At 35.9% G+C, this 24,643-nt stretch overlaps 4 protein-coding genes across 6 annotated transcripts; all 4 read right to left on the bottom strand.

Annotated features, from left to right (window-relative positions):
• Window positions 1-600: 600 nt before the first annotated feature.
• Window positions 601-2,481, bottom strand: LOC140778040 (E3 ubiquitin-protein ligase SIRP1-like). Of its 2 annotated transcripts, XM_073122560.1 has the most exons (3): window positions 2,312-2,481; window positions 2,145-2,237; window positions 601-1,752 (listed from the first exon to the last, which is right to left on the bottom strand). In XM_073122560.1, the coding sequence occupies exon 3, from the start codon at window positions 1,716-1,718 to the stop codon at window positions 750-752; it is 969 nt and encodes a 322-aa protein (XP_072978661.1). In that variant the 5' UTR covers window positions 1,719-1,752; window positions 2,145-2,237; window positions 2,312-2,481; the 3' UTR covers window positions 601-749. The 2 variants fall into 2 exon arrangements, with proteins under 2 accessions (XP_072978661.1, XP_072978660.1); XM_073122559.1 differs by having other exon boundaries at window positions 2,145-2,481.
• Window positions 2,482-5,028: 2,547 nt separating this feature from the next.
• On the bottom strand, window positions 5,029-9,227 carry LOC140779185 (uncharacterized). 2 transcript variants are annotated; one of them, XM_073124173.1, is made up of 6 exons: window positions 8,965-9,227; window positions 7,799-7,892; window positions 7,502-7,678; window positions 7,275-7,373; window positions 6,946-7,188; window positions 5,029-5,894 (listed from the first exon to the last, which is right to left on the bottom strand). In XM_073124173.1, the coding sequence occupies exons 2-6, from the start codon at window positions 7,868-7,870 to the stop codon at window positions 5,436-5,438; spliced, it is 1,050 nt and encodes a 349-aa protein (XP_072980274.1). In that variant the 5' UTR covers window positions 7,871-7,892; window positions 8,965-9,227; the 3' UTR covers window positions 5,029-5,435. The 2 variants fall into 2 exon arrangements, with proteins under 2 accessions (XP_072980274.1, XP_072980275.1); XM_073124174.1 differs by having other exon boundaries at window positions 7,502-7,617; window positions 8,965-9,226.
• A 2,538-nt stretch (window positions 9,228-11,765) lies between these two features.
• Window positions 11,766-15,649, bottom strand: LOC140777979 (protein ETHYLENE-INSENSITIVE 3-like 1a). Its single transcript, XM_073122451.1, has 2 exons — window positions 15,426-15,649; window positions 11,766-13,988 (listed from the first exon to the last, which is right to left on the bottom strand). The coding sequence occupies exon 2, from the start codon at window positions 13,919-13,921 to the stop codon at window positions 12,089-12,091; it is 1,833 nt and encodes a 610-aa protein (XP_072978552.1). The 5' UTR covers window positions 13,922-13,988; window positions 15,426-15,649; the 3' UTR covers window positions 11,766-12,088.
• A 7,267-nt stretch (window positions 15,650-22,916) lies between these two features.
• LOC140779346 (uncharacterized) lies at window positions 22,917-23,805 on the bottom strand. Its single transcript, XM_073124368.1, has 2 exons — window positions 23,219-23,805; window positions 22,917-23,149 (listed from the first exon to the last, which is right to left on the bottom strand). Exons 1-2 carry the CDS (start codon window positions 23,801-23,803, stop codon window positions 23,054-23,056), a joined length of 681 nt encoding a protein of 226 aa, XP_072980469.1. The 5' UTR covers window positions 23,804-23,805; the 3' UTR covers window positions 22,917-23,053.
• Between the last annotated feature and the right edge of the window lie 838 nt (window positions 23,806-24,643).

Here is a 24,643-nt window from a genome sequence, read left to right as displayed (position 1 = left end):
TGAGATGATTGGAATGGAGAGCCAGCATTGTTATATTCTTTTTAGGTCAAACTTAGCACTTGTGAGTAGTCTTTGAGTAAATATGTAGTAGACACAAGCATAATGTGTTTTTACATGGTTTGGCAACAGGCCTAGGAGGCATTGACACTTGCTGAAATAAACTAGATAGATCATAGATGAACAAAATCATACTATTTTCTTGACAAAGTTATGCATCACATCTAATAAAACTACCCATGAACAATATGCATAGATAAACCTACTACACATCAATACACCAGAAGATAAGATTAAATTTGGCCAATTACAACAATTGTTGTAAGTATTTAACCAACAATAATGTTGATTGGAACAATCAATTAGAAGCTGATTCTGGTCATGATTTACCTTTATATGAAGCATGATGCGCATTTCAGCTAAGGTTGAGTATGAAAAGCAACTAAATGGAAGACTGAGATTCATCAGCCAAGATCAAAATAAAGAACCAATTCTAAACGAGAATAACACGAGCAAAAGATAACAAGAAATAGTCTTTATGATACAACTCCAAGCTTTCATCATAAAAAAGTATTGAATACCGCATGACTTAAATGCATCTAGTGAAATCAAGTTATGCACACACCAAAAATATATAGTTAAAACCTTTAAGAACTACAAACTTATTCCAATTGTTGGAACATATGTATACACATATAAACTGAAACTAAAGAAGCAATAGATGCACCATAGCAAATGAATGCCTTGAACTGTCATAAGGCTGAATTTCCCCAAGAAGGAGAAGAAGATGACTGTGTTGAAGAAGAGCTTCCATTTCTGTGGGACCGTAAAGACAGGAACCACCTACTAAATGGCCATCTGATATGATGAGACCTTCTTCCATTTCTTCCACTATCTCTGCTACTACTAGCTTCACCTCGACCACCTTCTGCTGTATTACCATGACTACCTCCGGTTGTGTCCCTTGGTTCATCTGTAGGCATTTGAAACCTACAAACTGGGCAGGAACTATGCATCTCCAACCATGGAAGTATACACTTGCTATGGAACTCATGCTTGCAGGGCATCTCCCTAGCCTCTTCACCGATCTCAAAATCTTCCAAACAGACTGAGCAACTCATCATCTTGTCAATCTTTACAGTTTGCATCGCATCAACTGCCTCTTTCTTAGCTGGAGGTGTCCCATACGGCCTTGGATCATTCTCTGTCAGATGCTGTAATAACATTTCAAAGCTAGGCACAAGAAACTCATCCCCTGATAAAATGGTGGAACCAAATTCACTTGAGCTGGCATTAAGGGATCCTTGAAGAACTACAGAACGGTTGAAAGGATTGACGAGGATCAGACGGTCGCTCTCCCTCTCATGCTCTGTTTCGTTCTCGGATTCATCTGAATTCAATCCATTCACATCATGGATGCCATTGAGCAATTGAAGGGTATGTGAGAAACTCCTTCCTCCCTGAGTATCTACAAAATTATGGGCTCTCCTGTGCAACCTCCGGCGCTGTGAGGAACCACGAACTGTCCCGAGCACAAGAGGATACCAAAGAGAGAGGGGGCGGTTGGAGCTTGGATCAGCATTTAACAAACCACTTCTGTCATCCATCTCTTCCACAAAGCCACTATCACAGTGAGGGCATTTGACCTCCCCTTCAACTTCAGGGTTCACCACTTGTGAACACATATGGCACCAATACATTGTAACTAAAGGATCATCCATCTTTCTGCCCTTGTCTTTCACCCTCTTGTTTTAACTACCAACAAAACAAACAAGAAGACAAAAGGAATTTCAAAAGGAATTTTCAGCTCACCAGATTATGTCAAAGTTAAAGAAATCTTATATTCATTTACTCCATATTACGATACAAGAAATATCTGATTTTGATCGGATGAACAAACAAGAACCTTTCCTAATTGACTTTTCTTCATACACCCTACATGCAAAGGACATGAGCATCTAAAGCATCTTCGTACTAGTCTTCATTAGATGTAGGCACAAAAGTTCATTCAACTTCCCAAAAGGAGATTCTTTTCTATCAAAAAAATTCAAGAGATAAACACAAAACAAACAAGACCCACAAAACCAAATAGTACAAAATATGTTCATTCTCCGCATGGAGAAAAGAATAGTAGAGAAAAAACTCACCAGCAAAATAGATGGAATCCTTCGCTATGCTGCAGAATGGAAAGAGCACAGCCAAAAGCAGAGCTCTCCTCAAAAATCGAATCCCTCTCTTATCTTCAAAAAACAACAACTGGGTCTTGAAGAATTTTTGAAACCGGGTTAACAGATAAACAAAGATTTAAATATACCTCTACATGAGCTCATAGAAGAATCATCCAGGATTGGATTAACACGCAATTAGAATACAAACAAGGGGAAAACGAAAAAGGTGGGTCGGATTAGATTCAACGGCTTGTAAATAGAATCTTGGACCGTTTCGAAGAGGAAAAAGAAAGAAAAAGTAGAACCAACGCGTTTGTTTCAATTCTCCTTTCATTCGAGTTTGTTTGTACGATTCGCTCTATCTTCTGAAATTTTTTATTTTGCACCCTGCCTTTTTTTATTATTTCTAAGTTCAGTCCTCCATTTAGATTCGAAAGGAATGAAAATATTTTCCGATTTGATTGACATCCTTCCGTTAGAGTGCGGCCTTGGTTCAGGAAGGAATATTAATAAATTATACAGGGTGCGAAATGCAAAATTCTCTGTGCCTATTTTCTGATGGATGACCAGTTCAGTCCAAGACGTGCCATTTTAATAATTTAATTTGATGTAATAGACTTTGTATGCTTGCCAGCATATCTAAATCAAAATTATATTGGTTGATTAGGTTTTATGCCATTGGTTTGACAAATAGTTTCACATCTTTCAAAGGCATCAATCAACAAATGCATCTACTGCTATCTTTCTTGATATATTTGTAAGTCAGTCAATGAAGCAAGATGGTATAATAATTCAAATTTATGAAGTATGCAACTCATTTTGGATTTCCCAGTTGTGTTCTATTACCTTTTTTTTTTTTTTTTTTTCAAATTATTTTATATTAAAATTCATTTTTTAGTTATAATTTGTTAGATTAAAAAAAAAAGTAGAACGAGAAATAGATCGAATAATAATAAAATATAATATTAAGCTATAATAATATTATAAGTACTCGTATGCAATCAGGAGCAGAGAACGAGAGGAGGTAGGGCAACGACTCTAGAAACAAGTCTCCCACTTGGCTATTATCAGCGACACCATTAAAAGAGTATAACAAGAGACTTGGTAGACCCAAAAATCTGTCCGTGAGAAAGCTAGCCTAAGAAGAATATAGTAGCAAGATTATCAGAGTCCTATGATTTCATCGAGACCACACGAAGACTCAACAAAGGACTATGCTATTAGGGTTGAGTGTGGTCTTTTGCTACTTATTTGGCATGCCATTATAAAGTGGGACATTTGCATGAAAAACTCCTTAGTTTTCAAAATAGCAAAAGTAAGTTTTTATGCATATGTCTTATATAAGTATTTAATTTTAAAATGAACACATTTCAAAAGCCTAATTTTGTAATTACTAAAATCTAAGAACCTTTTTTAAAAAAAAACAAATAGCCCATTGCACGATGTTCTTGATTAATAAAAAATTATGAAAATTTTAAATAACATTAAATATTTTTATTATTTATCTATTTAATGTCTTTGAGGATAATGTAACCCTAACATTTTTTTTTTCCCTATAATTTCCATATGATATTCTGAATTACTAAACTTTATTATTTTCAAATAGAAGGATATCAATCAAAGAAATATTCTCTCAGAATACTAAAGGTAATTTCTAGAACAGCTAAATTAGCTTTTTTATTTTGTCAGGTGGGCTAGCATTGAATATGGATGGCTTAAAGGGTGGGCCAAGGTTTGAAACTTTTCAAGAATATTTTAGTAATTTAATAAATAGAATTACATAAAGCATATAATAGAATTAATGACAGTTAGTCAAGGTAAACAATTTGGGTCTAGTAATTTGTTACAAAATTCTCAAAAACAAAATATTAATCATAAAATAATGAAAATATAACATATTATTTGAATTTTTTTTAAAAATAATCAAATTCATTAGCTTACCTTCTCTGATTCATCTTGTATCGAAGATCGATTTCCAGAGTACAATATGACTTTCGAATATCACCGTTATCTATCAGCTTAAATGTTTAGATAAGACCGATAAAATTGCAACAATAACAGTAAATGGAACTGATGATAAACTGCATGAGACTCGAATTTGATGATTTGTTGATAGAATTGCAGGTTGTTTTCGGATATTGATGGTTTGTTTATACTTCTTTATATTAGGGAAGATTATTTGCTTCAGAAGATTGGAACAAATAGCTGGCATTTCTATTGTCTGTCCATGGGAATTTATTATTTTGGCCATCAACTACAAGAGAATAAAATATATTTTTTTCAACAATTCATATACATTAATATTCATATTGTAGATTGTGTAAATAGACATTTTCTTGCTTCACAAGTGAGTATATCTATTTTGATGTGTATCTATAATCCACATAAGTTGATTTAGACTTGGTATGAACTATAGATGATTGGCTTAAAATATATTTATCAAATTTTCTACTGTATAGAATTATATTAAGTATGTTTTCTATGTCAATGATCACATCGACCTAATTTTGAAATGTCAAGCAAAGCCAAAAGTCAACTGTGATTTCTTGGTGGTCTTAGTTACTGCACAAATCTTCTGAGAGACGAAGAGAAGTAATTGCAAAGATACTTCTCGGATTTGATTTTTTAATATCATCTTGCTTGCGTTTACATACTCATAGTTTCGTAAATAGTACGAAAGACACTGGAAAATGCTGTGGATAGCATTAGATTCTTGGCAAAACCATGGTGATATTTACCATTTCAATTGGTCAAATGGTTGAGTTGCTGATTTGGGTCATGTTTAAAATTCAATAAGAATCTAAATTTAGCTTACAGAGATAAAGCTACAAAGATAGAGGAGCAATTGGAAGTAACAACATGGTTGCACACCAAGAATGATATTTATTTATTTGATGAGCCTCATGCAGCATCAAGCAGATAAGAGTAACAGCAAAGAGAAGATCATAAAACTTGACATCATGGAGTTGATGAATCCTACATTATTTGAGCCAAGATTATAGAAAGCTCATTTTCAAACCCCCACAAAAGGAACTGCAAGAATATGGAAAATTTCTGTATATTAAGGAGGCATCCTTAATATTAGTGTACTTGCGTAATCCAAAAGATTCTTCAACTTCCACTGGAATAAGTTGAAAATTAGTGTTTCATCTCATCTATGTATCTATGTGAAGCTCTTCCAAAATGTAGTTATAAGTACTGGATGTATGCTAGTTTTGCTCTTCAGCTCATGGAATGAACTCAACTATGAGAGAAGAAAATTTGCATCAATCAAGCTGACTCTGTGATCTGAATCAACTCAGGTTGAATATCTGTTGCAGCATTCTCACTGTTCGAACATTTGAGCTGCTCTTTAATCTCATTCTCCAACGAGATTTTTGTGTCTTCTTGTTTTGGAGATTCATCACTTGAAAAAGAGGCCTCAGATGAGGCCTCTGAGTGTGTTTCAGATATAGAGGATTCTGTGTTCTGGAGAATAGATTCAAGAGGCTGTTGTTGGGAGAGGAGAGACTCAGATGAGTTCAGGAAAGCATCCATCTTCTTATCATCCTCTTTCATTCTCTCTGCATAGTTGTTGAAATCAAAACCACATGTATTCCTTCCCCCAAAAGCAGTCTCAAGCTTGTCGATGTCAAAGAGATCTCCCATTATCTTCTGGCTGTCCAAGTTGTCAGAGTAAACAAATTTCACCTTTTTGTATGTCTTGTGCTCTAAAAATGGCTTCACAATCTGAATATAAGAGGGCAGTTAGATGATTCTTTCATAACAGGAACCCAACCAAGAGATATTCTGATAACTGCTCTTTTCTTTTCATTTAATTTGTTCTTTTGGGCTCAAAATAAGAGGTACTTTATTCGTGCCATAAGTTAATTTACACATAAATAATAAAATGGCATCATTGAGGAAATGTACTTGAATAAGGTATGATGGTCCAACGATGAAATGACGAGCAGTCCTCCGTAACTATTTGAGGTACTGAGATTTGACACTAATTAAACATGAAAGATTTGCAGGTTCAAATCCTTTGGTTTCATATAATAAATTGTGTTGCAACAAAAAAATGTGGATCACCTATGATAGGTCTTACAATGGCCAACTTTCAATGCACTAATGTGGGACCATGATACACATGTAGAAGAAGAGAGAGGGAAATGTATCAAGTTTGGTAGGGGTAATGATTATAGAAATAAGATGGTCCAGTGTAAATTATAGAAATGATTCCTGGAAATATTCTGCTAGTTACTGATTGTGTCAAGGGTATGTAGGTAACTATCTAGTATACTAAAGAACTTGTCTTAAGCCAAAAGATAGATTGCTTTCTAAGGTAAAGCCCAACAATTTTTTTGCTGATGTACCTAATTATACTATCAGAGGTATTGGCTTAGGATGCTTCAATCATGAGTCATGTTCATAATTTTTGTGCTGTGATCCTTTCAAAAGAAGAATAATCCAGCTGCTCTTACATGCAATCACTTCAAAGAAAAGTTTGATGGACAAGCTCAGAATTATTCTGTGCAATTTGTACTACAATAAGGACTGATTTTCTTTATGAATAGTTTATATATGGCATTTTTCTTATTTCTTAAACTTAATCACTTGATACAACACACAGAAGATTGTCCACTGTTCTATGTGTATACACTATACATCTTATGTTTCTCATAATAATCCAAAAATTCAAGAGGGCCTTTAATATGCATAGCATCTACTTCTCTTAGATGGTAATGATTAAATGCACCGAAAGAAACAAAAAAATGGATAAAAAAAGTTGGACAAGTACCTTCCAAAAGGACTCAAATATCCTTGGAGGATTGTACAGGATTCCTAGCCCCAACCTTTCAGGATAATAGTCTTGCAAGACATGAGCGGTTTCCCGAGTTATCTTCACTGATACACTTGCCATTGTCCAACCTTGGAAGTCAATTAACCACACCATCTGCTCTTGATCTGGTGCCAAGTTCAAAATAGCATTCTCCATGCAGTAAATCAAGTATCTAATCTGCCCTTTCGCAGATTTAGTATTCTGATACAGCAATGTACAAAGTAAAAAAAAGATTGAAATGAAGAAACTTCAATTAATATTTAAGAGCTTTCTTTGATGCTACACACCTGAAATCCAGGCCTCATGACAAGAACAGTTCTTCCATGTCTGTCGAGGTAGTCAGCCCTGTAGGTCTTTCCGGTCTCAGCTTCATGTGCAACATCTTCCTAACAGTTGCAAAATAGAATATAATTTACCAGGTTGACTGGTACTGGATCTTTACACAAATATAGATGTGTTTCGTATGTCACCAAGGTGAGCAATATTGGAATCAGTGAAAGAAGAATTTCCATACCCAACGAATCTTTTCTGGCTTGTATTCTAGTCTCCATTTCACAGTTTCTTTCAGCATTTTACTTGCCTTCTCTACATTCCAGTTTCTTGCTCGAAGATACCTTGATACTGATGCATCTGAACAGAAGTTCGGAATCACAGATAACAAAGGGCCTATGAGCTTTCGAACTTCACTAATCTGAATCATGTAAGAACACAAACATATAATTTCTACCAAATAACTGATACTCAATGAATAAAAAGTATGCTAAATATCTTTCAAGCAAAAAGAACATCTGACTTAAATCTCTGCTCTTACCCTTGCTTGTTGCTCGTCGTAAGACAAGGCTTTCTCATTAGCACTACTTCTTGATCTCCTCAAGTAAGACATTCTTGTAGACTCTTCAGAAGATCTAAAATCAGATTCTCAGATATCAGTAAGAACAGTACTTATAGATATCTAGATTTGTAAGAGCTCATTGGAACTCCAGCATCTACTACTTGGCACACATTAAAAATAGAACTTGAAGTTTCATTCATGTGTATGATGCTGAAAGATGGATATTTCACAATGTTTAACACTCATAAGATTGTTAGCAACCATAGAAGTCATCTCACTTACTCTATCCATCATATGGTGATTTTTCTTACGATAATTTCCTCGGAAATAGCATTTATGAAGTCCACTAACTTCTAGTTTTAACTCAAGTGTAAATAACATAGGAGTGAAATTACCATAAACACTGTGGACTGACACCAACTATCAAGTAGCTGGTAATAACTGATTTTTGTTATTCTGAAGAAAGTGAAGAACTATGTTGGGTGCTGTATGTCAATTTATTCTTATACATTTGTACAATCTGATAAGTTTCATGAATGCACCATGAAAGGAAACTAACATGAAGTTTCCGCAACAATTCAATTACGGAACAAGGACATAGATGTTAGGTCAAGCATCGCTATAACACCTTAACTCTCTTTGGGTTTGTGTCATATAATATCCACACTTGCAAACTAGATTACCCATTAATATAACTTGGCTACTAATCCTGTTTGCACAAAGAGATCCTAGTAATTTCAAGACAATTTCTCATGTTTCTTTTCCTTTTTCTCTTTTCTTTTGAAGCACTTAGGCAAAAGCAATCTCTCAATATTACTTGCAAACTGCTTGAAAAGAGCAAGAAAAGGGATACCAATAGAACAAGATGAATACAAAAGACTAATGGTCATCAGAACAGAGGCTGGTCTATTTAGAATCAGAGTCAATCCTCAAAGTCTTCAAATAGATATAAACTCAAAAACTAAAGTGAGAGATGTAAATGAGGTAATATCTCATAGATAAACGAAACCCAATAACCATATCAACGGAAGAAATTATTCTCAGAAAGAAAAAAAAATTACAACTCTAAATCAATAAACTAAGACAAGGGAAAAGAAAAAGGAAACTGCATGATGGAGTTATGAAGGATAAAGAAGAGCGAGCACCTTGCCAACTAAGATCACATAGATGGAACCCAGATCAAAGAAATGGTAAAGAAGTAGATAGGTGATGGAATCAGGGGAAGAGGAGCTTTGAGGGTTAGATAGGCGTGCAAAGAAAGTATATTGCGTGCTTGACCAGTTGTTGGATTTGACTCCAGAAAAAGGACATCTAATTGGACTAAAACATAACATGGAACATGGAGCATGGAACATGCAAAACTAGAATCTATATAGAAATGGAAGAGGAGGATCAAAATCCCAAGAAGAGAGATTAATCTTCTTCCATTGTTGGTATATGATAGAAGGATTACCTTAGATTCGTAATAGAACTGAATTGAATGATGAGGAACCTAAATGGGTCGAGCAAATTATGGCCCAATTAGCCCAAGTTTAGCCCATTTTAACTTTTTTGTAGGAAGATTTTAAATAAAAAGAAAAACGACGAAAACGAGCAGCTTTCTTTTGTAATATATATATCTGTCTTACCTTGACAAGATTTTTAAAAAGAAACCCATTTCTCTATTTTAATTAGCTCCTTTCCGTATAAATAAAGTCGAATACTCATGAATTTTAGTAACCTTTAATAGAGCATTAGAACAAAAGTCATGGTTAAAAGCTTACTTCATAAGAAACTCTCACCAATCGTGAAGAGTACCATACCAAGTATAGAGCATTAGAACAAATTGCTGTTCACTTTATTCTTTTCACCAAACTTGGGTATCAAAGTTGTAATTGCTTGAATTAAATTAATAATATGATTTATCTACCAACTTTCCCTCTAAAAGAAAAAGGAAAATCTAATGATTCAACCATTGAGACACCCAATTTACATAAGCGCCGGATAGTTTTTCTCCCATTAGTATTTATGTCGAGAAGGAAAAAGAAAATCTAATGATTCAACGATTGAGACACCCAATTTACATAAGTGCTGGATAGTTTTTCTTCCATTAGTATTTATGTCGACGTAAGCTGCATTAGATTTTTTTTAAATATTTTGATAATTTAAAAGTCGTAGATTATAGACCGGGGACAACGAGTCATCTCGCCCTAATAATAGATTGAACAACTAGGTCAACTCTTTCATAAAAATGGAAGTCCTTGCAAAGATTTAGGAGCCCAATCACCAGTAGATCCATACTCTGGATGGGCTTTGAATTGGCCTTTCATTACAAACCCAAATCCGAACCTTTAGTTTTACCATAAGTTTTGCCTGAACCCGGTAAGTTTAATCATGCTAATATTTTTCTCTTCTCTATTTTTAACCTACAAGGTTGACCACCAAATCATCAACCTTAATCACAACTCAGATATAAAATCCTCATTTAACCTCAAAGCCCATATGTTTGGCTCATCTAAAACCCCATACTTTCTCTGTTATGTTTGGCTATATAGAAGAGCTGAAGTTAAAAAATAAAAAATAAAAAAAATCCAACAATAAAACAAGCTTAGATTCTAAGTAGATCTGAGAATGTTCAAATACCAGTGTTTGGCCAGGATAAGAAGGACAATAATATGAGGTGGAGAGCCAGGATACCAAGGACAATAATGCTAACAAGATCTGATAGCAACCCAACCAAATTAGAAGCCAGGAAAATTGCATGGCCTCTGGACCACTGCAGAGCTTTGAATGCATCTGATGCCATGGCTAAGTAAATCATATGCAACACTAATTGAGAGACATATATGACAAGTTGCATGGATAAAATTAATCACACTTAATTATAGGCTACTGCCTATATCTAAAGATAGAGAAGAAATAAATAAATAAATTAAAAGAACAGTCATATAACTATATATCATAAAACTAGCAGTTGTAATTCTTAGAGAGAGAGGGAGAGAGAGAGAGTCTTGGAATATTTGACATATTAAGATCAAATGGGTTTGGTGGGCTCTCACTTTCCCTAATTAGTAGTTGCGTAACGAATCTTTCATTCCAATCTCTTGACCTGCAACGTGGATTAGATCAATTAATCACATTCTAATCCATCCATCTCATTAGGTGTTTGAAGTTTAAAGCCTCCACTAGTATCCTATCAAACCATCACTTTCGTTCCCTTTAACGCGTTAGATTTTCTTCAATTGAGCCGTTGGACATTAACTGTATAACCAAATCAAGTCAAAGAAGGCTAACTAGAACTGATCACTGACCTCCTTTGAGATGCTAATAATTTTCCACCACCATTAGTGATGGAATGGATTGCTTTCCAATAAGGGGGCATTAATGCATTCTTTTAGGATTTAAAGCAGAAGAAAAGATAAAGAGAATTGATATGATATGAAGGTAGTGGATCCACAGATTTCAGTGCTAAATTTCAAGCTGAATTGAGTTAATCCAGCATGCAGATTTGGGCCCTCACAACCACAATTAGATGTGGGTCAATTGGGAGAGGAAGAAGGAAAGGGACCCATGACTCTTTTGAGTCCAGATGAGCATGTGAGATGTCACAAGTGGAGGAAGTGGGATGGGATTGGGATAGATGGCACCCACAGAGAGCAAGAGAGAGAGAGGGGTGAGATGCTTGTGATCAAGAAAGAAGCTTGACATGACTCTCAACTCTTTAGGCTTCAACAAAAGCCATTGATATCTGCCTAACTTTTTATCTAGTGCAGAGCTGCAGGAATTGTATGGTGCTTGGAAGTGTTTTTCTTGGTGGTGTGGGCCTTGGTAGGTATCAGTCCTGGATAAAAAGTTCTACTTATAATTCATCCCCAAAAAATTAAAAATAAAAACAAGTCTTAATTAGTACATTACAGATCATCATTCTTTCAGCAGCAAATATACATTCAGCTTTCATTTGCAGAGGTCACAGAAATCATAGTAGAATGATACTATTTAAGATAATCTACATAGAAAGTTTTTTTTTGCATCAGATGTATATAAGATTTCAAGGCGGGTCGAATTAGATAACATATCCATTCGGCATCCTGCGCAACTAATGCAAGCCCTACAAACCTATACTATTACCAATTCTGATGAGATGCATCCTATGGAGCATTCTCATTAGAATTCCTAAGGAGCACACTTAAGAAATATATAGATATGCTCCGAAAGAAAAGATGAGAGGGAGAAGATACTACAACTCAGAGAAATCACTAAAGCAGAAAGTTCTTCCATTTATTTTTACTTTCAGTAGTACCAGTTGGATCCATGGCGCTTCTGCAATGACTCCTCAGATCCTCTCTGCATTTTTTCGGAGTAATCAACGACAGGCATGTTGAAACCGGAGCTGAACCTGAGGTCGGTGGTGTTAAGCTCAGTATGTCGGTTCCCTCCAAACGGTTGCTCAAGCGGCATCAGGTCATCACGGATAAAATACTGCTGCAAATTGCTCATTTCTTCAAAGAGTGCGCCACCAGAAACATTCCCCTGACCAAAGAAGTTATCATCCATCTGAATTCTTGGCTGAAGAGTACCAGGGCCATCCAAGCTGGCCACACCACCCTGATTCAATTTCTTGTTTGAATTGGCATTACCATCATAAAGATTCATCAGTTCACTGATCGTCTTCTGGCCACCAGCAGGAAGAGTGAAGTCTGTAATATCAATAGGATTGACACAAGACATGAGTGTACTCTGATTAGCCGGGATGTCATAAGGCGCAGAGTAAATGGCTGGTTTGTCCTCGGTCACTTGAGATAGAGTATTCTGATAGTTGCAGATGTACTGATGGCTATTCCTCGGATTCCTGTCAAGAAAACCACAGACACGCTTGTTCACCATAAAATCAGGCTCAGGAGCACTTCTCTTCTGGATGAATTCCATGTTATTCTCTTCCTTCATGGGAGTCGTTACAACAAATTTGTCATTCACAGAAGTATAACCCAGGTAGTGTGTACTTTCATCAGCATTAGATCTGTGATTCACTACATCCTCACTCTTGCCATCATCGATACCTTCAACATCGTATTCACTACAGCTGCCGTTAAAAGAGATGGCCGCCATGATGCCACTCCCTGAGCATGGGGGAGGGCAGGCATCTGGGTGGAGCTTCAGATACAAGTCCTCCTCCTGCTTAACCACCGCAAGCCATGTCGCACTCTCCTTAGCAGTCATTTTATCCTGGAGGCACTTGGACTGCCTCACAAGCCTACGGATCTTCTCGATATCAGGAGACATGTGCTTGATGACAGCAGTGAGGACACCAACTTTCCAAGCCTTCTTCAGGTCATGGGGCTTCTTGTAGGGTGGCGCCCCTTGATCTTTTGGGATGCCCAATTGAGGCCACCACTCCTCTTTGCCGCTCGGCCACCATGGTGGAGCATTTCCCTTCTCCAGAGGGAACCTTCTCTGGGGAGGGTCACAGTGCTGCATAAGAGCAGATAAGAGAGAGCCCAAAGTTGTGTCCTGCAACTCCTGCAACGAATGAGGGCTCACAATATTGGCATTCATTTCATCGCTAAATCCTGGAATGGCATTATCAGCCTGGTACTTGGCAATAGCCGCAGGCCCATTGCGGTCGAACCGAACTTTTTCCTTCCACCAACCTCTAAGGTTATCAGAGGCACCGCTCACGGGCTTTCCCTTCTCGGGGATGATACCATAGACGAAGCCTTGTGCCTTGCAGACCTCCATCATCTTTAACATGTATTTGAGGATCCCATCCTGTGCACGAGACATCTTCTTCCTTCGCGCCTGTTCTTGCGACTGGCGCTGCTTGGATGCATCCCCTTGCTCCTTGTTCCTGTTCTGCTGCTGTTCCTTCAATCGCTTCAGCCGCATCCTGTCCCTCCACATGCGTCGCTCGAGTTCTTCTATGTCGATATCTTCATCGCTCTCTTCATCACCAGCCTCCCCAAAGTTCTCCGGTGGAGGGTCTACTAGATCTCCTTCACCCAGAATGCAATCAGAAGGCTGACGGAGGCTGCCATAACTCGGATTTTTCTCATCACTAGAAGGCATAAACTGCACAAAATTATGGACCCCGGGATAGATCATGCCTTCCATCAGTAGCCCACCCATCACCGCAAACAGCACAAGCAAGCAATCAGGTCTATATGAACAGAACTAGAGCACATATATAATTCTCCTGCAAAGAGAAAATATATGTTTAAGAACTAGAGGATTGCATGTCTGAAACCAATCAACTCTTCATAGCAATACCAAGTCAAACATATGTATCTTAGCAAATGCTATTTACTGCTCATATAAATGAATGCATGTGACCAAATTTGTTAGTGCAAAAGGACATTTAATACAAAGGTTATAGAAAACTGAGATATTCTCCTTGCATATGTATCAAATCTAACAGGTACGAGTGATATTAATTGGCGAAAAGAAACACGTTTAATAAGTGAAATGAAAGAGGAGCATGCTTCAACCAGGAGCATTCAAAGCCATTTCACATAAAGTACAGAAGATAATATATTGGTTAAATATCATATAAGTTCAGAAAAAAGAAAGGAAAAGAAAATTTCAAGCAAGAAAAAAGTGGTCCAGCATCCTTTGATAGATCTGAGCATTATGTCACAAATAACATCCTAACTCCTAAGAATCACATCATCTAACTCTCCAGAATCTAAAGAAAGAATCAAAGGAAAAGGTACTGAAAAAAAATAAAAAAATTTAAATTCTGCTACGAGCAAATTACTATCAGGTCGATCTCTTCGAGAACAAATTTTAGGCAACGTTAATTGAATAAAAGCATATTGCACCCATTCGCCTCTCCAAATTAAATTGGAGAAAGAAACAAAAGCTAGTGTTAGCAGCAAATCATGAAATAGAATCTTTAGAGTTAAGTGATGCAAGTCATCTTCTTCTTCTTCTTTTTCTTTTTCTTTTGTCTTTTTTTGTGTGTAACCTCAACAGACCAGCATAATAACTTCCAGTAAATCTCAAACAACATGAGACTTTGATCAGAAGAAAAGTTGCATCAGAGGTTGTATCAACCAAATATGACAATCCAAATCATGCTCAAGAACAACATAAGAGTAAAAAAGAAATTGCAAAAGAAGGCAGATCAGACTATCTTCCAACTGACACAAACATAAGAGATGCAAGACAACAATTTTAGAAACCCAAAATAGGAATTGAATTAATTACCCGAAAAGAAATATTTCGGTAACTGTTGGAATTAATCATGCAGTTAAAAATAGATAGATAGATAGATAGATAGAAATCGAGCTCAAGTAGAGATAAAAAGTCATACACTAAGAGAACCAATCAATCTACAAGAAACCCAATAAAAAGAAAAAAGAGTTGCAATTGAGTCAATCATATAGACCTCGAAGGCTCTTCTTTTCTTTTCTTTTTCTCTCAATAATATTAGCCCCAAGCATTCTCTTCCACCATTAGAGCACCCCAATCGAGCTCCCAATCCCCATCCACCAACCCACATAAGAGAACCTCTAAAAAAAAATCCCAACTAGAAAGAGAAAACAAGCAACAGTAGCTAGCTACAGACACCAGAGAAGGCACTGAAAGCAAGGCAAAGAGAAGTGCAAAGAAAGCCAGTAGCTTTCCAAACCTTTTATTTCCTCCTACTCCTCCTCCTCGTCCTCGTCCTCCTCCCTGGGATTCGAGTTACTCCATCAAGAGTTACTCCTCTTTTTGGCAAGCTCTTCAACAACAGATGGCAGATGAGAAGAGTAGAGAAAGGCAGGGGCTTGGGAACACGGAGGGATAAATAAACAACGAAGTGCAGCGAAGGCTTGGGGACCTCCTCTCTCTCTCTTTCTAACATTGGTGGGGGCATGTGAAGCGAAGGCGACTACTACTCGAGATAGTTGAGACTTCGGGGGGGGGGTAAAAACTAAAAAGGTATAGAGGGGGGGGGGAGGGATGAAGCAAAAAATGGGGCGTGGTAATATCAAGGATGAAGAGATGGGATTCGCGTCTCAACGTGCGGGGCCCGGCATCGAGGAGGTGCCCACCGGGAGCATGCTGAAATTACTATCTTGCCCTCTTTCCTAAATCGTCAGTAAACCGTCGGCCTAATTTTGGAAACCAAATCTAACAGTCACGGTCTTTGTTATTGTCAGTCAGGAATAGGATGCAGTAATCGACCAAACCAACCAAAACCAGCCCAGCTCTGCTAGATTTCCAACTTTGCTTCCATCATCACACCCAGCCGCCGACGGAATTTTCTTTTTCCTCTCCTCCTCCACCACCACCACCACCACCACCACCGTGTCTAATAAATGAGCCCTATTATGTGATTTAATTTCAAGTCTTAATCGAGCCCATCTAAAATTAGCTAGCCAGTTAGGTATAATTATTATGGGCGTTTTCTTATTCAGACCTTACATGATCTTGATATTTAATTCCTGTTATATATAGGTACAACAAACCAATAAAACATGATCTAAAATTAATGAAATTATCTACGCGCATACAGATAATTAGATAAACTCTGCAGATTGGCAAGGAAAAAAGAGAGAGTGAAGTATGTTTAGTGAGTTAAAAATGAGTTGATTTGTCTGTAGGTTGCTAGCTGGGGGTCGCTCTCGGCAGCTTAATGCTTAGCGTAAACTGTCAAAATAGGGGACCATCAATAATTTCATCAACTTGCTCCCAGCCCAGCCCTCTCTCTCCCTCTCCCCCTTCTGCATGGATCTACGTTACATACTACTACTACGTTGCTATTTAGGCAATAAACTAACATTTATCATCTCTCCATATCAATTGTCATAACATTTTAACCATTTTTGAGAGAAAAATAAAGAATTCCTTCATCCAGAGACTTATTGCAAACATGGATACATTAATTATCGTAACACATGGACTAACCAACCAATATCTCACTCATAACCATTAGAAAAGGTATTATATACGGAGAAAGTCCAGGGATATTGTAGTAAATTTAGGTTTGGTGGGCATCGTATTACTTTATGATGATGGCTTTAAAATCCGCAGCCGACTTAGGGAGGAGGCAGAAGCACAAAAGGAAACAATGAGTCCTCCAACCACGAATTTATCGTTGTGCTTCCACCACCTCCACGAGTTCCCTCCTGCTTCCACGCATCAGATCCCTTAATTTGCCACCGTGGTTTCTTCCTACCACTCTTTGCTCCTTACTGTTCCTATGACTCAATTTACTTTTCCACTTTACACCTATCCATCCATGATCCATTCACAATGTTCTTCCATACTAACCAATTAGTTATAAAAATATGTTTCATCTGTCGATAAATTAAAGGGTATATAAAACATTTTACATATGTGACTAAATTAACTGATTATAAAATTTAGTATTTTTTTTATTGCTTATTGTTATAACTGTGTTCTTGGAGCGTCGATTTTTGTTTTTTATGATAAAAAAAAAGAATAGATGGTTAAGAGAGAGAAATAAAATATGACTAATAATTTAGAAAAGTGGCCAGTATTTTCAGTTAATTTTATCTAGTATCATTTAATCTCAACCGTCTGATTAGAAGAGAGAAATTAATAGTTCTTATTGAATCATTTATCTTTTCCTAATATACAATAATAAATCTTACTATAAGTTGAAAATATAGTATCAACCATGACTTAAGAAGCTTCGTGGAAGTAAAGAGCCTCGAGTCAACCTGCAATGGCCGGCCCCGTGTAACTTTAAATACGGAAAGATACAAGAAAAAATATATAAAAAAAAACCCTAAATGAGGAGCAAACAATACACAAATCCCCATAATAGGGAATAAAAAAAGGAGTCCAAAAAGAGGAGCAATAGATCCTTTTTTTTTATCTTTGAAAAAGTTAACACGACAAATTGGCTCAACCTATTGTACACTACTATACATCCTTCTTTTAGACATTGGGTAAACAGTGAATGGATAAGCTCATTTTTTCATAGCAGATCTATATAATATTAACGGTAATAAAACTCTAAAATTATATTACGTTTCTTTAACCGTGACAGTGTGACTTTCTGATAATAAAAGCATAATATATAGGAGATGTATAATAATATAATATATTACTATGATCCCGTGGCCCATGTGACCTTTTTCATGTTTGTATTAATTAAAGTACCTAATACTAATATTTATTTGCATTATTATACATGAATAATGTGGTGATGATGATTTTGGTAGTTGATGGTGTAGGAGGTGGTCACAGCAAATCCCATACAACCAGCAGACACAATTTATTATATATATATATATATATATATATAATTTTAATTTTCTCAAGTGGGTGTGGAGATAAAATTGACCATTTATTTTTGTGACTTATTATTATTTTTTCTCTTTGTCTATGTGATAGTCTTTATTATGAGAGTAATTATAAATATATATATATTGAGACATGAACATAGATAGTTAAATAAAAGGCAAGTGGGATTCATTGCCCATGATATGACAACATGCAATGATACAAATGTTTCTTGTTCCAAACTTAATGAATAGTAGCAATTTCTAATAATAATTTTTTGGACCTAGTAATGAACACTAAACTAATTTTATATCTTAATACTAGTTTAAGATAATATGAGTTTAAATCATCCAACTATTTTACATTCACCAACAAAATCTAATTACTAATCATTCTCTCCGCCTCTCATTATCCATCCGCTATAAAAAATATTTTAGTCATTTATATTTAACTATCATACGTCAAGTATAATAATAATATTATTATTATTATTAAACTAATTTAAACCAAACACCTAATTTTCTTAAGTTGAATTTTAAATCACCATACCTAAGATTAGAAGAAAAAAAAATAAGAGTAGCTAATCAGCTTACTTTCTAGAAGGTCTTCTGCAAATTATAATGTTTATATAGAATAAAATTGTCCCAACTAAGTTTATATCCAATTTATTATAGCTTACATTCTGTATTTGAATTTGCACTTGCATATTTTTTAAATAAATTTAAAGCAAATTACAAAAGTCAAACCCAATAGCTTAGAAACATAATTAAAATACAAACAGAAGAGTTTTGATCTCATAATAATCTAAAATTAATGTTGTATATTTTGCCTTTTGTTATGACTAGTCACCCTATTCCTATCTCCATGTTTTCATGGAGAATAGGAGATAAAAATTTGAATCTACTATGATACTGTATATTATCTTATCAGTTAACTTTCACCAACATAGAGAATATTCTACTCTTAATTTGACCTTAAATCTTTCCAGTTTACTGTACGCTCCTGTAGACAAGAACATATGGTATCATAGCATCTCTATCCTGGAAAATTGAAAGAGAGAAAGAGAGAGAGAGAGAGAGAGAGTTATTTCTCCTTTACGTTTCTCTCGCTTGCGTAGAATAAGAGTAGTCATAGTAGTAGTTTTAAATACTGAATCCAGAAGAAGGTCAGCCGCAGTTTCCGAAACCCGGCAATGGATTTGGCGACGGTGACGTTGACGGCGACGGCGACGGCTCGGCCGGCCACCAATCATTCATGGCCATCCATTTATATAAGCAAAATAATATTTACTTTGGAAAAAATTTATTTAAAAAACCCTTTGTTTTAATTTTTTTTTCTTTTCTTTTCTCTTAGATAAATTGACAGTTAGTTTCTGTCACAGAGACTGGTTAATCTTAAGATTAAATTAATGCATGATGGTCTAATTTTCAGTATAGATATAATCCTTTTTACTTTTTAGTCTTGAGCATCATCCTTTAGGTTTTCTAAAGTATTTATGAATAAAAATGTAACCTTTTAGTAACTATTTAGATTGATGAACAATCAATCTAGTTTTGAAACACAGAGGAGTATTCATTACTTGGATGTTATTCCATCCTATCTCGTTGGTTTAAGTTTAAATTTTATTTCTCCAAAGACTTATAACAAAACAAAGAATCGATTTAAATAAGAAAAAAAAGGGGGTTAAAGGTGATTAAAGAAAGAGAGAGGAAGAATTAGGATCCTTTATATAGAGTTAATAGAAGCTAATTAGGATTTCTTCATTTCACACCATATGCACTGTGCATGCTATCTTTTCACTATTTTTAATTTCAAATTTTCTAATATTTTTGACAAAATATTTGATGTTTATTTGGATTCCATTGAAAAAAAGTTGTGACATAAGGGTCTGCATATATGTAGACAAAGATATAGATCAAAACACCAAAGATGACAAAGTTGTAGCAATTAGTTCAACAGAGAAGCATCTATGCAGACTAGGTAGACTAATTATGTGCCTCCAAACTCCAACCACCTTCCCTTCCCTTGGCTCAATTCCCCAAACTACTCTGCATCTTAAACACTGGGTTTAGAGAGCAAGATCACATGTTAAAAGGGAGGACAAATAGTGTGCATATGGGATTGAGATAGTAAAAAGGACAGATGCATGTGTGAAGAGGTTAAACTATGGTCTATGGGTGGGGGGAGAGATTGATGAGAGAATCCAGGGATTTCTCTCAATAGATTCTGGGAGATCTGGAAGCACTGCCTGCTCCCCCTCCCCTCTTGGTTCACTGCATCATATCATTTCTGCTGATAAGTTTTGTACAAGATTTAACCATGGATGGATAGTTATTCCAAAGAGTTCACAGGCTTCATGCCTCCCCAAGATAAAAACCAACCTATGTTGCTATGTCCATGTTCACACCACCCACTTGGCAATTGTATATATCTATCTATTTGTCATCATAGATCTCCTAATCATCACTTTTTTTTTTTGGGTTTCCCAAGGTCTATAGTTCTTGGCTTTGTCTAACTTAATTAACCACCTCTCATGATAACTTCCCAAACATGTCTTGCAATAAATTAGTGCTACCTGTCTTGTTGTGGGGAGAGAGGAGAGAGAGAGAGAGAGAGAGAGAGAGATCACATGCATACTAAATTAATTAATTAGAAGTGAGAAGAGAGGATTTAGCAAAAGATTGGGATGATTATAATAAGGTTAGCAGCATTTTTTAAAGTGCCGTAAGGATTCAAAGTATTTCTCCTATGTATGTATGTATGTATGTATGTATCCTCTCTCTCTCTCTCTCTCTCTCATAAGCTTTTTATTGCTTTGGAGATTAAGTTTGACTCAGTTGTTTAATTAATTATTTGAGAGCTTGTGGGTCTAAGTGTCTATTATACTCATGAGGACAGGACTCTCTCTATCTAGCTTATAACTTAAGTGTATGCTGAATCGATTGCGTACATCGGATGATTTTAAAAGGAAAGGAAATACTTACATCCTAAAATTTGAGTAAATATGATTAGAGTTATTGCTCGGATGCGTGTGATAGATGTGTTAGTATACACTGAGAATTCTAATCCTAATTTGGAACCCCGTTGTCATTGTCATCAGACCTAGATAACTATATTACAAGGCATAACTTTATAGCATCAATAACACACTAGCCTAAGCCCAAGAAGAAAGAAAATCCCTACACAATTCGGCCCAATATATTCTTCTAGGCCCCCAAAATTTCAATTAGACTGATACTGATTCTGTCATTAACTTGTAATTATATGTGATATCCTTGAATTGCTAGATAGACTGTTTGTGGGGCTTGTACAAGTGCACTAATCAAAGGTTGATCTCCTTCAATGAGAGGGTTTTGTTTACTTTTGTTATATGATTATTTTTATCTCGTCTTCCAGTTGATATTCTTATATATGTTGATATGTATCAATGATATTTGCTTACGTCGTAGCATGTCCTTAGCACACGTGCACTATCTTGAGGTTGTGATCCTTGTGTACCGTCGGTACTAAAAATCTTACAGTATTACATCGTAGGGTCTATGTTTGAGGTCTACTGCTTGGGTCTATCCTTCATCTAGGATATTTATGGAGTGACGGTCTTAGGTGTAGTACAAGATGATAGTCGGTGAGCCTAGTGTCGAGTGTAGTAGGGGTGGTACCTAATGGGGAATGGCAATTGATGGGCTTGATGTTAAGTATCTTAGGTGAATTTGCGATTATAGAGGAAGTTAGTGTGCGAGAGTCAAACCGTGCTAACTTGTACAATTATATACCGTCTTATGTAATATATGATGGGATGATATTTATGTATTCTCGCACTTATCGTATTAGGTGTAAATGCATAAATCTTATCATATTATAAAATTCTGTATATATTATCATGTTAAAAATAATATTACTTGCTAAGCGTTGATTTCATTCATATCTTAAATTTTGGAATAATATGCTTAAAGAATAATAAACCAAGCAAAATATTATAATTAATTATAAGACAGCAAATGGTAATCTCGCACATCTAGTAATCTTGAGATATTGTAATCAATCTTAAAAATATCTTAATCATTTATATGGCCCAATATCTTAGGTGATCTCAGTGACTTTATTGCACTTATGAAGTAATTAACAGGATTTAGACACCATATCACAAGTGATTAGAACATATGATGTAATGGAATTCTCATCTGTGTACGTAGAGAATCTACAACTAATATTCAGGTAATTTCCTAGATGTAATAAATTGTGCACCTCTATTTGTTTTTTCCTTTTTTTAATTTTTTTTAATTTTTGAGAGAATAAAATTTGTCTTCTATTGCAAAATAAATTAAGCAAGATGTTTCCGACATTGTCGATTTATTAGTTGCGGATTAGGAGACAAATATATTATCAATCTATAAGTTATCAAGAGTTTATCATCAATATGAATGCCTCCATATATTGGAGGCTTAGGAGACAAAATGTTCAAGTTTCTTGATGTAATAAATCTGTTGTCAAAATTACAGAACTATAATTTTGAACTTGAAGTAATAAATCTACTGCAAAGTTATAATTTCTATCTCCAGTCATACATGTTGTAGTTATACTTTATCACTGTTTATTCTAGATGTTTTTAAAAAAATACTAATTATACTATATCAAAATTTGTATTGACATCAATTCTCTATGATTAATATATATGGAGATAACAATTAGAATTATATCAGTTAGTTTTGTGTTCTTACCAAAATAGTTTTATTTGCATGGCAGGTCTTAATTGGTTTGATGATTACTTGAGCTCCAGCTGATGTACCATTATGTGCAAATTGGCAAACCCAAAGCTTTCCTTCTTGCAGCAAAGCAAAGACTTACTAAAGATTTAGCTTTAAACACTCAAAAAGATCTTGCAACTAAACTTCCAAACATCACCACCATCACAGTTACAGAAGTGAGCAAAATCTAAAACAAAACAAAAAAACTAAAAGAAGACCATGCTATGATCCAACTTCTTCTGTTCACTGACCATAGCTATCAAAACCTCCACCTTCATACCATCACATTCCCCTGGCTTACCTTCTTTCTCAGGAACACATCACTAAGCACATTCTTTGATTGCAACGATGCCTTAAGCAGCTCCAATCCCTACAAAGAAAACAACATAACATCAACTCTAATCGAGGATGGGAATCAAGGTAAAGAGGAAGAACCAACCTCTTCCAAACCAAGCTTTACCACCTTCTCTTCCAGTGAGCCCAAGTCCTTGACGTGGAACTTATTAAGAAGAGTAATACTAGATATAGTGGACATGGGCACCACAGTTAGATCATCCATCACAGTGTACGTAACCACACCCTTCACATATCCTTCTCCTTCTCTCTGTCTCAGTACTGACCCTGGATTCACTTGCTGCAACCCTGTAGTCATTGCCATTCTGCAGGCTGGGCATTTTGTTCCACTTACCTCAGTAAAGTATCCACCGCAATGACCATAAAGCTTTTTAGTTGTGCAGGGCAGTGCAGAAGGCAAGAGGAAGGTGGTTTCAGAAATGGGAGGAGATAAAAGAGTGGTCCTGGATTGGGAGGAACAGAGGTAGGTTGCATCTAGCTGCTCTAAGCTTTTGTAAATGGTTCCGATACTACCCACCATGCGCTCTTTGGTTAAGAGATTAACGATGGATCCTACTGGGAGGAGGAGGAGGCCAAAGAGGAAGTCTACCACGTCCTTACTGGCTTCTGCAAACAGGATTTTGTGTGCTTTGTGGTCAATGAGAAGCTTTAGGCTAAGCTTGTTAGCCATGGTGTCCATTGATGGATGCAGTGGGATTAAAACTTGGGTTCATCTTTTATAGAGGGGAAAAAGATTCATTATTTGTAGAACTCCAGTTTGATGCAGAGTTATGATGTTCTTTTGACTTGCAGCCGCAGCCGCAGCCGCTATCCAGGAAGCCTAGGAGACGATCATTATACTGACTGGTGTCTGTTCATCAGATGCTGCATTGGGTGGATAAGGAAAATGGCATCTCCACCAACACACCACAAACGTTCTTCTATAAAAAGTGAAGATCATACCTCTGCAGCTTTATTAAAAAAAAAAAGTGAAGTTACATCATTATTATGACTCGTTTTTTAAGGGAGTTAGCTCAGTTATCTCACCTAGGGAACATAAAGACGTGGCATCATTTTGGATATTAATTATGATAATTTTATAGTAAAGATAAAAAATTGTTAAGAAAGCTGCTGTTTTTAGGGAGTATTATTAATCTAGGTTATTGTTCATCTACTATCTAAAAGTATGAAATTTCCACTCAATTAAATTAAAGTTCATTTCTTACCTATCCCCTGTGTTCCTCTCTTCTTCTTCCTCTTCTGCTGAGAGATCACTCACACTTACCATAGTCCCTCTGCCATTCAACTCCTCCGTCTGACTCACTCTCAGCTTCATTTAAAAAAACCAAAAAAGAGACCTTATCATCTCATCCTCACTAATCTTTTCATTTTGTAGCTGCTCTTGGTCTTAGGAGAAAGAAAATATTGTTAGCATATCCTCTTTTGTATAATACCGGAGAAAATTGTTATCTGAGTAGAATAAGCATGGCACATATAAATCTTTTTAAAAACAATTGAGTTCCTCCACAGG

This window comes from Typha angustifolia, chromosome 15 (assembly GCF_048772165.1).
Source record: "Typha angustifolia cultivar Huaian chromosome 15, ASM4877216v1, whole genome shotgun sequence".
Classification (NCBI taxonomy): Eukaryota; Viridiplantae; Streptophyta; class Magnoliopsida; order Poales; family Typhaceae; genus Typha; species Typha angustifolia.
This window is presented reverse-complemented; position numbering and strand designations above follow the sequence as displayed.

Bases quoted from the DNA above. Each gene is read 5' to 3' on its own strand.
- LOC140778040 (XM_073122559.1), bottom strand. From the start codon at position 1,718: ATGGATGATCCTTTAGTTACAATGTATTGGTGCCATATGTGTTCACAA.
- LOC140779185 (XM_073124173.1), bottom strand. From the start codon at position 7,870: ATGTCTTACTTGAGGAGATCAAGAAGTAGTGCTAATGAGAAAGCCTTG. The intron at 7,374-7,501 runs GTATGGAAATTC...TGCAACTGTTAG, and splicing joins AGCCAGAAAAGATTCGTTGG to GAAGATGTTGCACATGAAGC. The intron at 7,189-7,274 runs GTGTGTAGCATC...TTGCTGTATCAG, and splicing joins TCATGAGGCCTGGATTTCAG to AATACTAAATCTGCGAAAGG.
- LOC140777979 (XM_073122451.1), bottom strand. From the start codon at position 13,921: ATGGGTGGGCTACTGATGGAAGGCATGATCTATCCCGGGGTCCATAAT.
- LOC140779346 (XM_073124368.1), bottom strand. From the start codon at position 23,803: ATGGCTAACAAGCTTAGCCTAAAGCTTCTCATTGACCACAAAGCACAC. The intron at 23,150-23,218 runs GTTGGTTCTTCC...TTTTCTTTGTAG, and splicing joins TAAAGCTTGGTTTGGAAGAG to GGATTGGAGCTGCTTAAGGC.